Here is a 15,060-nt window from a genome sequence, read left to right on the forward strand (position 1 = left end):
TGTGTTGTGTGACACCAGTATCTCCACCCTAACCAGCGTGGTACGGTACATGCTTTAAGCATGTATGCTGAAGTATTCCTGATTCTCTGAAGACCAGGTTCATACTTGCAGCTCCTTCATCTTATAGAACCAAGGACTTTCCTGGAGAAAGATTACAAAGCCAACTGTTCCATTCATTCTGGATATGTCATTTGCTGTATAATTAAGATAAAATGCTCCCCATCTCCCCCCCGATTATGTTTACTTCAGATTCATTGAGAAAATAGAACAGTCGTAAACTTGAATCTAAACCACCCCATGCATAGTTTGTTTTATACCAAGACTGAAAGAAGTTCAAAGTTATTATTATAAAGTAAAATGTACCGTACTCACTTTGTTACTATGTCATATTTTATTAAGTCCTACTTTGAGATCATTTACAGTTACTTTCCCAGTTTTAGGGTCACAAACTGAAATGTATGTGAACTGTTCTTCATAAAACTGTACAGCAGGTGCTGTTCTGTTAGCATTTTTGGACCATCATGCATGACTGAAGGGTGCTGAAGCAGTTCTTTGGTGAATATGATGTTGCCGGGAATAGAGTCAGCTGCTCTACAGTAACGTAGATAAGGCTCCAGATCTTCCGGATGACTATCCTTCTTGGACTCCATATTGGTGTTAGTGATTCTGCAGGTGCAGCATAGCCACCTTGCTCTTCTTGAAGGAGGATTTAATGGTACTTTCCCGCTTTACAGTGGTTTAGTGGACCAGTTCCCCTCTCGCTACTGATTACTTTCAAACTAACAAACAAATAAAAAAAGAGCAATGCGACTTGGATGTAACGTGTAATGCTTTATAGAAATGTAGTGAAGTAGAAAGTACAGATACATACTGTAAAATTTAGTAAGTATTATGCAGACTCACTTGTGGAAAGTATCCATGATTGAATCTTCTTAAGTAAAGTACAGATACATGAGAAATGTACATAAGTACAATAACATCCCACCACTGATCAAAGTAGGCAGCAAAATCCTTATACCTGGTTAATCTGCAGTTGGTGAGGATCTGGTCACCATAGTGATGCCTCCCTTCACTATGGACTCAGAGCCTAGGAGTGTCTGACAAGATTTATGTCTCTGATTTGGGCACCGCAGCCTTCCAAAGTAATGAAACACAACCCAAGCTGTTGCAAATAATACAGACATTTGCTGCAGTGTACTTCTTTGTCTCTCTGCATGTTCCATCTGTAGGCTTGGCTTCTCAATGGAAACCTCAAAGCAGTCTAGAATCTATGGAACTTAGACATTAGGAACATTTGTTCCTAATGTCAATTGAGATTGTCTTGAAGAGGTTCTTCCTTTGCAGCTTGGCAGACATTCTGGTTTCTTCATGCTGTACAGATTAGCGACTGTCAAACTTGTGCTTTGTTTCAAATGTAGTGTGAAACAATACAAATCTGTTGGATGGGATGTTTGCTTTACAGACTTGACATCTGTAAATCAAACATCTACACCTGTGTAATATTTCGATTTAATCTCATCTCCATTTCTTATGGTGTCACTGGGATGTGCAGGGTCCAGTTGTCTGTGCAGTCTTCATCCCAACCATGTTTTTTTTTTTTTCTTGACTCTGGATTAAACCATCTCTGACACCCAATATCTTGTATACTCAGAATTCAGCTTAATTCAGTTCAGCCTAAACTGTATATTAGCTTCTAACACAAGTGAAACCCAGAGTGCTGAAAAAGCACATCCTTGAGTTTAGTGCTCATGTTGAGTGGTAAGCAATAAGCAGTGTTGGGTAAGTTACTTTAAAAATGTAATCCGTTACAGTTACAAGTTACCTTGTTTAAAATGTAATTGTAGTGTAACTTTTTTGATTACTTTTAAAAAGTAATGTAACTAATTACTTTTGATTACTTTTTGATTACTTTGAGATTTTAATGAGTATTGACCCATGTTCAACATTTAATTTTTGAGAACTGAGTGGGAACCTTAAAAGAGCACTAAGCTGAGAGGAAATTGATGACAGGCAATCACAGGAGGTCCACAAGAAGAGATGCCAGCACCAGGCATGTAAGATTTTCTCAGACTCTTCTCATCGGGCCATACTGGAGGCAGTTGACCAAAATCCCGGACGATTTTTAAATTTCCCCCCGGACATTTTTTTAGGTCTGAAAAGTAGGACATGTCCGGGAAAAAGAGGACGTCTGGTCACCCTATGTTGCATACAATGTCTCATGGGAAAGAATAGATTCCAACGTTTGTCATGCATCAAATATTCGTAAAACATTTTTATATTCACAGATGTAAATGTAAAGCAGTGCATAAATGTTACAGAAGAGGGTACTATTGTTTTATGTAATTGCTGGTATTATCACAATTCCGAGATGTTTGTCCTATCGGGGACACCGTAGTGCAGGGGATTTTTGCGGGCGAGCTGCTGTATTCCTTACAGTGTGTTTACTGCCTGTAGGTAAGCAGCAGCTCCGCTAGCCCGGTGTAAAATATACATTGCGTTGGTATGGCGATCGTTTTTTCTGTTTGTTCAGTGTGCCAGTTGGCTGCAGATTGCATCTTGTTTTGATGAGGTTTGATTGTTTTGTAAAGGGAAAATTGTTAAATCCTGACAGTCTGTTTACTGCCTGTGGATGAAATAAAGGCGCTAAAGTCTCCCCTCCACGAAGAGCCCTGTGTCCGATTCCTCTCCTGCACCGAACACACCCCACTTTTACGAAAAGAAACACAACGCAGAGCCCATAGGGTGTCTTCCACCAGCACAGGATGGAACATCAGAGTGGCATTGCGGCTGTGATAGAGACAAGGAGCCGTAGCGGGAAACGGCGATAAAGAGCGCAAAGCAATAAAAATATCATTACATATTTCGCAAAGGTTTTTGTTTATATTTTTAAAAAAAATGTAACTAAACTTGTAATTCTTAATATTTTCGGAAGTAACTGTAACTGGATTACATATTTTCTCATTGTAACTGTAACGAATTACAGTTACTCTTATTTTGTAATTAAATTACGTAACGTCGTTACATGTAATCCGTTACTACCCAACACTGGCAATAAGTCAGTCTTAAATAAGTTGTTGATGGTTTTGTTTGTCATCAGAAGTACTTTGTACAGAATTCTGACTTTTACAGAAAGCCACAGTCACAAAAGGACCTAAATAGAACTTTTTGGACCTAACCCCAACCCAGCTATAATTGCATTGTAGAAATTGAGTTTACAGGTTAAAAATGCATACACTAGGTTAAAACTGCGTCAGCTGATGAGGCGACTCATTTTTGAAATACAGTCAAAGGAGGCAATTTTGGAGACAAGTTTAATAGATTTGTCATAGGAAATCAATTAATATGGTAACTCCAAGATTACTAGTAGAAGCTATTATAAAACCTTCACATGTAAGCACTACTTAATAAAGTTATCAAATAGAAAATCAGTCAGTTTGTTTTCCTTAAATCTTGTTTTCTTATCTATGAAGGGGTGTCCACATTTTTTGCTTGTATATAACAGCTGAAGCCAAGTGGTTACAATGGATTTCATTTCAGTGAGGCAGAATTTAGAGGTTTTAATACAAACGCACGCCACACTTTTCAGATCTTTGGTGTTAAAAAAGGAGAAACAAAATATAAATGTTCTTCCACTCTACAATTATGCATTTTTTATATTGTCACATAAAATTCTTACAATTTTTTGTCATTTGTGACTTGATTAAAAATGAATAAGTTTGACAAATATTAATGAATAGTTTTGCGGGACATGTATAAGCGACCTTATGCAGAGCGGTTGACTATTCGCTCTCTCCACACTCCTTTCAGCCCCGGTCTTTTTCGTGTCCCTTCTCCTCCACCTAACCAGCGGGATTCGGAGATTCTCTCCCTCTTCCTTTATTGGCAAGCTCGTTGGACCAATCATAAGATTGGACACTGCGCAGTGTAGCCAATCGTCGTCGTCTGCTGTCCTACACCCGTCTAGCACGTTCATGTGCATTTATGTAATGTGTGCCATGGTTTGGACCCAGTAGTGTTGACAATAGGCTGAGAAGAAACAACCCTGAATCGACAACGAGCAACGGAAAACACGACAATTTCAGGGTGTTGTTTGAGACGTAGAGTTCAACCGGTAACGGGAATGTTTTAGCGTTAATCTAATCGTTGCGTAGACCCGTGTTTTATTCTTATCGGTAGTTAAAGGATTTTCCAGTTGGATGGAAAACTGCTTGTGGGTTTGGCTGTTTTAGGCCGAGATTTTGCTGCTGGGGAGAGGCTGTTTGCACCGAGCTGGAGGCAGCCGCACAGTTAGCCTGACAGTTATCCCGACACAGGACAAGTCTCCGCCACAGTCTTCACTGCAAGCTGTGGAGGATCAAGACGAAGTAGAACGACGGAAGAGGTTCCAACCAGTCTTGCTCAGGTCGGGACTCGGGTCAGGACTCGGAACGGTGTGTGTCTTCCAGCCCGGTCACTCTGTCAGTGTGTGAGCTGTAGCTAACATTTGCATCATTAGCTCTGTCCCTGTATTTACATCCGGGATGATGGGTGATCGCCCGAGCCCGCCCAGGTAATGTTATCTCACCAACACACATTTATATTCAGATTTGATATAGTTCCTGTTTTGAGCCTGTCCGTTGTGTTCCTTTAGCTGGCTTCTCACAAAGCTAGCTGCCGCTGCTCGCGTTTAAAACTACAACTACACGCTCAACTTCGGCTAGCTCCCGGTAGCTGGCGTGCTAACTGTGGCTAATGACCTAAGATATCTTTTTATTAAGCGAGCCTTTTCATTAATATGCTACTCTGTATGAATATGTAAAACATTAAAATGTGGCTCTGCTCTGGTCCACGTTAAAGCAGTTTACGGGCACTTATGTGATTCTCTGTGCAAGGTAAATTTTAAGCTAACGTTCATAGCGAGCTAACACTTCGCTAATGCGCTGTCAAGTTTGCTCCTGCAGGCCCAACACGGCCAAACTGACGCCTGGTATCTAACGGCTTAATTTCTGACCCCGTATACAACACGAAGTACTTTGCTGTTCCAGCTCTAGATGGAAGATGTACATTCTTGCTGCTGTTTGGATCGGTTTTACGTTACATTTTGGGCTTTCCCGTAAGGCTGTTCTCGGAACAACATTCTGTTATCTGACCAAGTCCTCAAGCTGCATTGTTCAAAGGTTCAAGCATAATTTCTAGATGAGATCAAGACACCAGAACTTCTAGTTTTAAGCATTTTAGCAACATTTTCGAGAGGTAGTTTTTTATTATTATGATTTCTATACGAGCAATTTCATGTGGAAGAACAATGAATGGAAGTTTGAAGGATACAGAGATTTACTGATTAACAAGCTGAAATTTTTTTTCTGAAATTTGTTGTTAATTTTACATTGAAATTTGTAAATAGTTATCAAGATTCACCGTTTTAAATTTTTCCACACATCACCATGAACAATTGAAAAACCTTTGATTAAAAAAAATGCCAGTTAGCTGTCTTTTACATGCCACATTAGACCAAACCTCAGTTACAGTGCTACAAAAAAGTATTTTCTCTCTTAGAACTTTTATGTTTTTATTTTCCATAAGGAAATCTTAACTAGTAAACAGGATCCATGCAAACCCTGGCCTAAGTTAAAATGTAAAAGTTGTGGGACACCTGTGGCTCAGTTGGAAGAGTAGTCGGGACCAAAATTTAGTGATCTTGATTCTAGCTTCTTTCATCACTTGTCAGTGTGCTCTTGGTTAAAACACGTGTAACTTGCTGAACTGTGTATGCTGTATGATTCTGAGGCAGGCAACAGAATTGTGAGTGTAAGCAAAAGCAAAACATTGCTCCATCTGTCTAGGAAAAAACACAATGAAAGTTCAGTTTATAATTTTTTTTAGTGGAATCATGATTTAGCTGATCAGCTGTATACGTTGCAAAAAACACAAAATCTTACTAAGTATTTTTGGTTTGTTTTTAGTGCACATATGTTGGCACCCTTGAATTAAGACAAAACTAACTTGCAAGTAACTTTTCAGAAAGCTATCAGAGCTTGTTTTAAGTAAAAATGAAAAAAAATAAATAAATTGATGAAGTACTAATTTCACTGACAGATTATATAATTTCTAATAAGATATTTTCTAGGGATGCTCCAATCAGATTTTTTGCTGCTGATTACAATCACTGCCAATCACTTGGATTGGTTGTTGTTTTTTTCTTTTGCTTTAAGTGTAAATGCTACTATCTGATCTGGCAAAATCAAAAAATGATTTGGTAATAAATTCACCTATTTTAGGCTTAGAACATGCAAAATACTTACAGGAACAATACAGCAGCTATTCAGTCAAAAGGACATCTGAAAAACCTGGAATAAGTAATCAGTCTTTAACAGTAAGGTTCACGTACCCAAAATTCTACATGAGTCAAATAAATCTCAATACTACCTGTATAAAATAATGTTGAGTAAAAAAGGAAATATTCATTCAAAGTCAAATGCAGGTTGCATCAAAATAATTACTACATCAAAACTTCCTGAGAACATTGCTAGCTGATGAATGTTGATTCTGATTGTCTGTTTCTGACTGAGTGGAGTAATTCTGCAGAATGAGGAGACTGATTATTTTCAGAAATTATCTGTCTTATGTTAGAACATAGCGAAAGTTTTAATGTGTATCTAAAATCTTTTGTTTAATTTAATGCTGCAGCTTTAAGTAGATGTTTGGTGTGAGAGTTCACTGCCGGATGTAGCTTGAATGGAACTCCATCTGTGAAATATTACTACATGTAGAGGTGGTCCCACTGTGAGAGCAGAAGCAGCGTCTTACACTGCTAGCTTGTTGACTTAAATCATTTTCTGGGTTATTTGTTTAGCTTTTTGACAGTCATTCTAATCTGGGTGAATGTTAATAGATGTGCGCAGCTTTACCTGCTGACTGACCGATCCAAATGTTTGGGTTTTTTTGTTTGTTTTTTTTTCCTGCAGTGAGCCTCAATATACCCATACTCTGTCAAGTGGTATTTTTTTAAAATGTCATATTAGATTCGGTGTGTTGATGCAGGTGTGAGGTAATTTTCCGCCGGAACACACAAACTTCCCCCATTTACTCTCAGAGCGTTAGGATTTGCTGCTGTGCGCTTGTGCAGTGTAAAAGAAAGGGGGCACACGCAGACTGCGAAGTGAGATATAGGCGATTTGTTTTGTAATCGGCAACAAGAGACTGTGATTGGCGATCACCTATCATACATTTTTTATGATGATTTTTCAGAGCCAATCATAATTGGCTCTGAAATCGGCTAATTATGATCGGTGGCCGATTGACTGGCTCACCTCTAATATTTTCCCAATCTTGGAAGCAAAATAATCAGTCAGTGGAACTAGTACTTTTTCATCAATATTGAGTAATTTTTGACTTAAAACAAGCTCCAATATCAAAATGTTACCTGTAAGCTAGCCTGGTAAAAAACAGCCCTTCCTACACATTGCCTCTTCCAGAGGGTCTGGGCTCTACGCTTCTGAGAAATGATTGGTTCCTGGAAGAGTGGACTGTGTTGAGGTTTTAAATCTTACACAATTGTTTATGTTTGCCTGTGATGTATGTAATGCGCCAGTTTGCCACTATGAAGCTTACTGGAAGTTGCCTACGCTGTAAACAACCATCCTCCACTGTGAAGAGAGAAGAGCAAATTCAAACGAGACGGCTGTCGATGTTCATTCAGTATCTGGAAGTGTGGCCAACATGAAGTGAACATCTCCTGTGGTGGATCTGGTCTTTGAGCGTAGGCCTTTGTTCACTTCCTCTGCTGCCATTTCTAAAATAATATAATATAATATAATTGATAATATAATGTGGGAACACATTTTCAAGTATCAATAAACTTAAAATTAATGAACATTTATCATTGAAACTGAAAGAAATTTTAAATACCCCAAATAAACAAAACAGGGCAAATTGAAAAGTGTCAACTGTCACCCAGTTCTTGGAAGAGAAAAAAAGAGAAAATATTTCATGCAAATAGAAGTTTTAATTTAGCATTTGATAAATTGATTTATTGCTTACTGTGACAGGATTGAGTCTGGTCTAGGTTGGATCTGGTCTGGTCTGGGTCTGGGCCGTCTCATGTGGTGGATCTGGCCTATGAGAGCATGTCTGAAAGCAGATGCTGTTTATTTGTTGGGTGCTGCAGAAGCCTTTAACCTGACTCACAGTTAAGTTCAGATTTGATGTCAAGACTGTAGCTTCTCAAATAATCTGATGTGAACTTTGGCTCTTGTGATAGAAACCAGGCTATCGGACTGTGGACCCTGCAGTGCACTATATTGGCTGTATTCCCATTCTGGTTCCTTTTTATTTCCTCGTTGTGCCCCCAAGCCCCACCCCCAACCCACCTACCAGTTGTTTTATTGGTCAGTGTGTGTATAACATGTAATAGACACCATAATAATTGATATAGACAGTCTACAGTGGGAACACCTTTTGCCCCTGACTGCTAGACTTCAAACTTCAGAGGGTTGAGTTGTTCCTGTAGAGGGATTGCTAAGGGGCGTGGTCTCTTCACCCTTAAAATCTAAAGTTTAGTCATTCTTTTTTTGGGGGGTTTCACTTGGAAACAAAGTGGAGGAGCTACACTGGTAAATCCATCCACAAATGTGTTGGGTTTTTTTTCTCAATTGATTTTCTATTTAATTCCATAGTGGCTAAGTAATGTGTAGTTTGAACTTTTGCTCTATTAGTTTTGAATTATTTGATTAATTACAACCATGTCACAACCATTGCGTCAAGCATATCTACATTAACACTAGTACAAGTCTATGCATCCATACATGTACATACTTGCATACACATAAACATATATACATACACACAGAATTAAACGTATATTAAAGAAAAAGTAAAAATAACCTGTTGTAAATAATTATTTATATATATATATATATATAAATAAATCAGAATGCACACACTTCTAAAAATAAAAAGTAAGAATATACCCAATGTGTACATATCTATCCATACATGTATATTTACACACAGGCATATTTAGATATTTAACATTTAACAGCAAATGTTAGGCATGCCTCTTTAGCCATTAACTGGTGCTTGATGACAGTCAGTATATGTTATATAAGTTTTCTTCTAACAGAAGGAAAATAGTGTATTTCTAATTTAAAATATTAGTAGGATCAAAATATTAAAATTGTTATGTCTAGTATATTGTGGAAATTAAAATCCCTAACGGTATTGGTTAATTTGACGTCTATGGACTGGTATAATGTCTTGTAGTGTTATTAACTTAAAAAAAAAGCTTTATGATGCCACTGAAAAAGAAAAGTAGTGATTTTTTTGAAGTCATGTCAGGACTCCCTTATAAAACAGATTTTTGATTTCAATGAGTTTTCATCCTGGTAAAATAAAAAAAAATCACATTGATCATTGCAGTTCTAATAATGCGTTGTGCCTGACAGTTGGTGGGGGAGGGTGGGCATGCTACTACTTGCTTCGAACAGCTAGAATAAACAAGAGCCATATCAGAGGTTGTGCTAGATTTTTTCATTCCCCGTCATTTTGACCGACAGCATTGAAAAATAAACACCGGTCATTATTTTTACCTGTCAAATTGTAATCCTATTAACATATGTTATTTAGCCGCATTTTTATGCGGTTTAGTAAATATTCACCTAGTTGAACCATGAATCGAGATCCCATCACACATAAAGCAGATAAACACATCTAACTTTTTTTGGTAGTGACCAAAACCACCAACCCCAATAACTTATAATAAATTAAATGAAACGACTCCACTTAAATTACAATCACTTCACCTGCTGCGGTCTGAACTCACAGCTTCACAAGTTCCTCCTGGTCTTCATCTGCAGAGTAATCTGCACCATTTCATCAGTCATTTGGATCTGTCTGATCCAAACCGATCAATTGAACTCTGTAAACTTTTTACCCTGCGCGGTCGGGCGTGCGCTTTTATGAGGATCTTTTTGAGCGGTTTCGCTTCTCCGAAACGGACAGATGTTGCATCTCCTGAGCATTCCCGGGAGGAATGCTCAGTTCTCGAGTTTTGGAGAAGCTTCATTTGTATTTTTAATGGCCAAAGTACTAATTTAGAGGGTAATTTAGAATTCATTTCATTCAATGAAAAGTTTGTTTCTGAGTGAAAGGGAGACCACGTCTCAGAATAATAATATAACAGTGAAAAATAAAAATAAAAATGCTTAAAAGAAGCAGCAAGGATCTCCTTCAACAGTCTTTAAAGGTACATCTTTAAAAAAAATAGAATGTCATAAAGTTCAGCATTTCATCACTCACTTCAGAAAGCAAAACTCATATATTCACAAGAGTGAAATATTTAAATGTTTTTTGATAATTGTTTAAAGATGACAGAAACCCAAATTTGGTGACTCAAATGATTTTGAAGGGGTTAAATATTGTAAAGTCATGGTGTCACATCCTAATCAGCTGATTACCTTTAAACACCTGCAGAGGTTTACTGACAAACTGATGCTCTGTCAGGGTCAACAGGAAGACCAGAAAACGGTCATTGATGCTAGTTGTCACTCAACTTGTCATTCAACAAGTGACCGAAAAAAGTTGAATGGAAGGAAACAGTTGATAGGAAAAGTGTATCAGCAAAAGGAATTACTGCTGCCTGAGAGGATTGTTAAACAGAATCCATGTTCTGTTGTTCTGTTGGCATCTCTAACCCATCAAAGTATTGTCAAATTCAAGAAATGTTGAATTTTTAAAGATGCATTTTGGGAAACGGAATCTTATAAAATGAGCCCACAATTCTGAAACATGTCTTCTACAAGTAACCCTTAAAAACATTGAAGAAAATGCTCTATGATTCTGTTTTAGAAATTGGCTCATAGGCTAAAACCTGCAGTTTCAGCCTATGAGCAGAAGTGATGCCAAGATGTACGATGGAAACGGAATAAATGTTGTGTTTAGGTCATCCAAAATACCTTAGCTTGCTTGCATGGGTTTTGTCATCCAAGATATTTACTTTGACTTGTCAGGAGCCAGGTTCTGTTTAACCTGTAACAGGGTGGATTAGCACTGCCTGTGTAATTTAAAAGAAAAAGTGCTTCTGGTTCTGCTCTTGGTTGCCTAACCCTGCCAAAGTCTGCTACTTGAAGCCCTATATGATATTGCATTCTTTAAAGATGCAATATCTTTGGTTGAATTTTTTTTTTTTTTCATTGGTTAAATCTGATCAGAATGAAGTGTTTTACAATGTAGATGCATTTTTTTCAGAAGTATCTTTTAAAATGTGAAATGTGTACTATTTTTAGCTTTTCATTCAATTCAGAATATTACATTAAATAAGGAAACAACAATATTTGTGTAGCAGCCAGAACATTCAAAGTTATTTGATAAGTGTTTAAAATCTCTCAAAGTGTCATATAAAATGTAATTAAGAAAAAAAAAGAGGAGCTTGCATGTGTTGCACATGATAGTGAACACATGCGAAGGCAAGTGATTTATATATAACAGAGCCCTATCAAACAGGCATTTTTTGAACAGAGAGGTTTGTAATTATTATCACAGGTTGACCTAAAGTGTGAGGAAATAAATCTAAAGAAAAATAAATCCAGAAAATCACATTCTATGACTACTAAATTTATTAGAAATGTATTTCTTAAATATTTGATACTAAGCAGTAGGGCGTTGTAATTTTAACGATTCCGCGATATTCATCAATATATTTTTTTTCTCAAAATGTATCAATTTTTCATTTGCGAGTTTTAATACATTAAATCATATTTTGAGTTTTATGTCAAATCCACATGAATTAAATGAGAGCTATCACAGATGACATTTTTTACTCAGTTGCACATAGGGCTGTAGCGATACAATAATCTCACAATGTGATATATTTTGCTCATGATACAATATATATCACAATATTCAGCAAACGATACAGTTTGTTACAATGCAATACATTTTTAAGATTTTCTGAAAGGTTTTAGAGGGAAAATGATTTTGGTGACATTTTGTGACTGTTCCATTGACTTGAGTTGAATTAATTGAACTGATGGTGTAATATTGGCATAATAAATGTTGTTTTTTGTTGTATATTTGTTACACATTTGCTTTGTTTAAATGTTAATTGTGTTGTTTTGTGTATTTGGTTATGAAGCAAAGGAACCTTTTTGTCTTATTCACTTGTATTAGATACTGTAATTTATTTCATTTCATTATTTAGTTAATTCTAACTGGTTGTTTAATTATATGTAATTCTTAATGCACAAGTTGCAATTTGCAACTTGTGTATTAAAACTAACATGGAAGAGTCAGAAAATGTCACCAAAATCACTCTGTCCCTCTAAAACAGGGGTGGGCACTCCTGGTGCTCAAAGCCTGTGTCCTGTAACTCTTAGATGTCTCCCTGGTCCAACACACCTGAATCCAACAGCTGAATCACCTCCCAAGTGCAGTCAGGTTCTCCAGAGTCCTGCTAATGACTTCATTATTGAACTCAGGTGTGTTGAAATAGAGATGCATCTAAAGGTTGCAGGAGATGGGCCCTCCAGGACCAGGAGTACCCATAAAATCTAAAAAGTGTATTGAATCATATCGGTTGCTGAATATTGTGAGCAGAATATCGCATAGTGTATTGTGAGATTAGTGTATCACTACAGCCCTACTAACCAGCTGTAATTCTGGCTTTCTGACTGGTCGGAAGTCCTGCTCTCTTTTAAAAGGACACTTGTCCTCACACTCAAACAATTAGACCAAAGAACTGTCTAAGGTTGCCACGGACAACACTGTGGTCCTCCAGCTGAATGGGTTTCAGGTGAATAGCTTGGTGAGAAAACGGCAGCTGTTGGTGCGACTATTAGAAAATGGAAGAAATTCCAAATGACTGCAGTCTACATCAGACTGGGCTCCATGCTTGATCTAGCCTCAACGAATCAATAATCATGAAAGTTGAAGGATCAGCCCAGAAGTACATGAGACCTGACGTAACCTTGGAAACTACAGTCTCAAAGTTTACCAAAGGAACACACCTGCAGCATCTGAAGGTCCTAATAAAGGCAGCAGATGTTCAGGTCACAATGTGATTTTATTCTTTTTTTTTTTTTTTTTTTGTGGATTTTTTTCAGATTTTTAAAGTTTCTGAAAAACCTGAAAAGTGTAGTAATCAGTAGCTAATGACTACACCTCAGTAATTGGGTCCTGAGGTGTAGCTATTATTACAGGGCTTTGGAAACCTGGTGGATTGGTGTATCAAAACCTCATTTTGGAGGAGAAACTCCAGCTTTACAAACGGCCAAATGCACTGGACTGGAGCTTCTGATGAGTTAGGTCAGCTGAGAGCAAGGGAACTGAGCTATGTGCACTGGACATTACTGAGCTGTTCAATTTGAGTCCTAAATAAGATCGTCTCCTGTCACGTTGTCCTTATACAGTTTCAATTCAATTTATTTATTTAAAATAAAGTTCACAACAAACGTTGTCTCAAGGCACTTTACAAAAAACAATAAAGTGCTGTACAAGCGCAGGCCATCTACCATTTACTGTGCTAAATATTTTTTAAACTTTTGTTTTATGTGTGTCATAATAAATTCCAAATAATGATGATTAAAAACCCACAAGACCATGTTCGGGAGTGTTAGCTTTACTATTTTCTCTAGTTTGCTCACTGAGAGCATCAACAAATTAAAAAGTATGATTAAATGTGTGTAGTTTAGTGATGAATATTACAGGTGACTAGTATCCTAAAGAGATGCATCATAAATGGGCATATATTTGTTTGAGGCCATGACAGCTGTATTATGCAGTCACAGACATAGTAGCCTAATAAAGACGTAATACACAGTTATCACTTATTATCACAATAGTAGGACAAAAAAAACTTCAAGTCTATATTCTGCACCTGTATTGTATTGTATACCATTCCAAATCATTCCACCATGTTTGATGTATTTTCATGTGCTCAGCCAGTGATGCTTTTTTGCATTTTCTTGTGCTTGCCATTCAGTTTTAGTTTTCTAATGACATGAGGACAGAAATACCATTTTGGCTGCTGCAGGTTCCATTCTGTCTGTGACCTTTGTGCTGAGATCTTAGCGTAGGAAGAGCTGTGCAAAGTGCAACTGAAGTGTCAGTTAAGTTTTATAGTATTCAAAGAAAGTTCATAAAGCACCATAACTATGGTTTCTGTAAGGTATGGTTAACACTTGTTTAACTGTAAATCATTAAGTCAAATCAAAGTTTTGTTTTTGAACTCTCGAGATCTAGTTCACCCATATTGGAGCAGCATAAGGCATTCATTTTATGAAATGTGATATCGGCCTATTTCTTAATATAGTGTTTTGGTGGGGACTAACTGGTCATCAGTCTAGGAAGTGGAGTTTTTTATTTGATTGTCTTCTCTTCACATCACATGTTTCCTTGGAGTTTGCAGCACCTTCAGTCAGTGAGCAACAGTAAAGGTCATTGACTTTTTACGTCTTAGTCAGTCTATATTTGTAATTTGCTACTAACATTTTTCAACATATTTTGAAAACATTAGATTTATTTTACATTTGAACAAAACACAAGTTGTTCTAGATTTAAAAATCTGTAGCTTTAGGACCTCTGGCAACATCACCTTACTGCATTTCAGTAACACAATTTGACCTTTTTTTGCAGCTTAGTGAGTCTTGTCAACATGCATCTGTAAGGCGTGTTCAGCGTGTGTGTTCTTGATAACGTTCATGTCAGGAAAGGCTTATTTCTTTTACCAAAACGGCAACCAACAGTCGCCCTCACACAGCTCATTAATCACTCAAAGAACATAAAACGGATGAAATGCATTCCCTCTGTAGAGTGATGAGCTCCTGTATATGTGACGGCTGCTGCTCCTCTGGACTAAAAGGACTCGGCTGGGCTCCACCTTAGCGGTTTTCCGTGCCTTATTGCCCTTTTATTTATTTTTATTTTTTATGAATGTTGTTGGGGGAAGGAGTCAGTCTGTTCATGAAATCGATTAACTCCACCGCACATTTTACAGCAGGTAATGCCAGATTCAATCTTTTCACATTTCTAGATTCCTCTCTGGAGAAAAGCTTTGGGCCCTAATGTCAAACTGACTTTTCATTGTAT

At 37.3% G+C, this 15,060-nt stretch overlaps 1 protein-coding gene across 4 annotated transcripts in view; it reads left to right on the top strand.

The window, feature by feature from the left end:
* The first annotated feature begins 3,904 nt into the window (after positions 1–3,904).
* LOC122846009 (serine/threonine-protein phosphatase 2A 56 kDa regulatory subunit epsilon isoform) overlaps positions 3,905–15,060 on the top strand; it is a 35,335-nt gene continuing 24,179 nt past the window's right edge. For 2 of the 4 annotated variants that reach the window (XM_044142650.1, XM_044142651.1), the window contains exon 1: positions 3,905–4,549. In XM_044142650.1, coding sequence (XP_043998585.1) covers positions 4,521–4,549 — 29 coding nt within the window. In that variant the 5' untranslated portion in view covers positions 3,905–4,520. The remainder of the gene's footprint in view (positions 4,550–15,060) is intronic. The other 2 variants (XM_044142653.1, XM_044142652.1) reach the window with 2 other exon arrangements.

This window comes from Gambusia affinis, linkage group LG16 (assembly GCF_019740435.1).
Source record: "Gambusia affinis linkage group LG16, SWU_Gaff_1.0, whole genome shotgun sequence".
Classification (NCBI taxonomy): Eukaryota; Metazoa; Chordata; class Actinopteri; order Cyprinodontiformes; family Poeciliidae; genus Gambusia; species Gambusia affinis.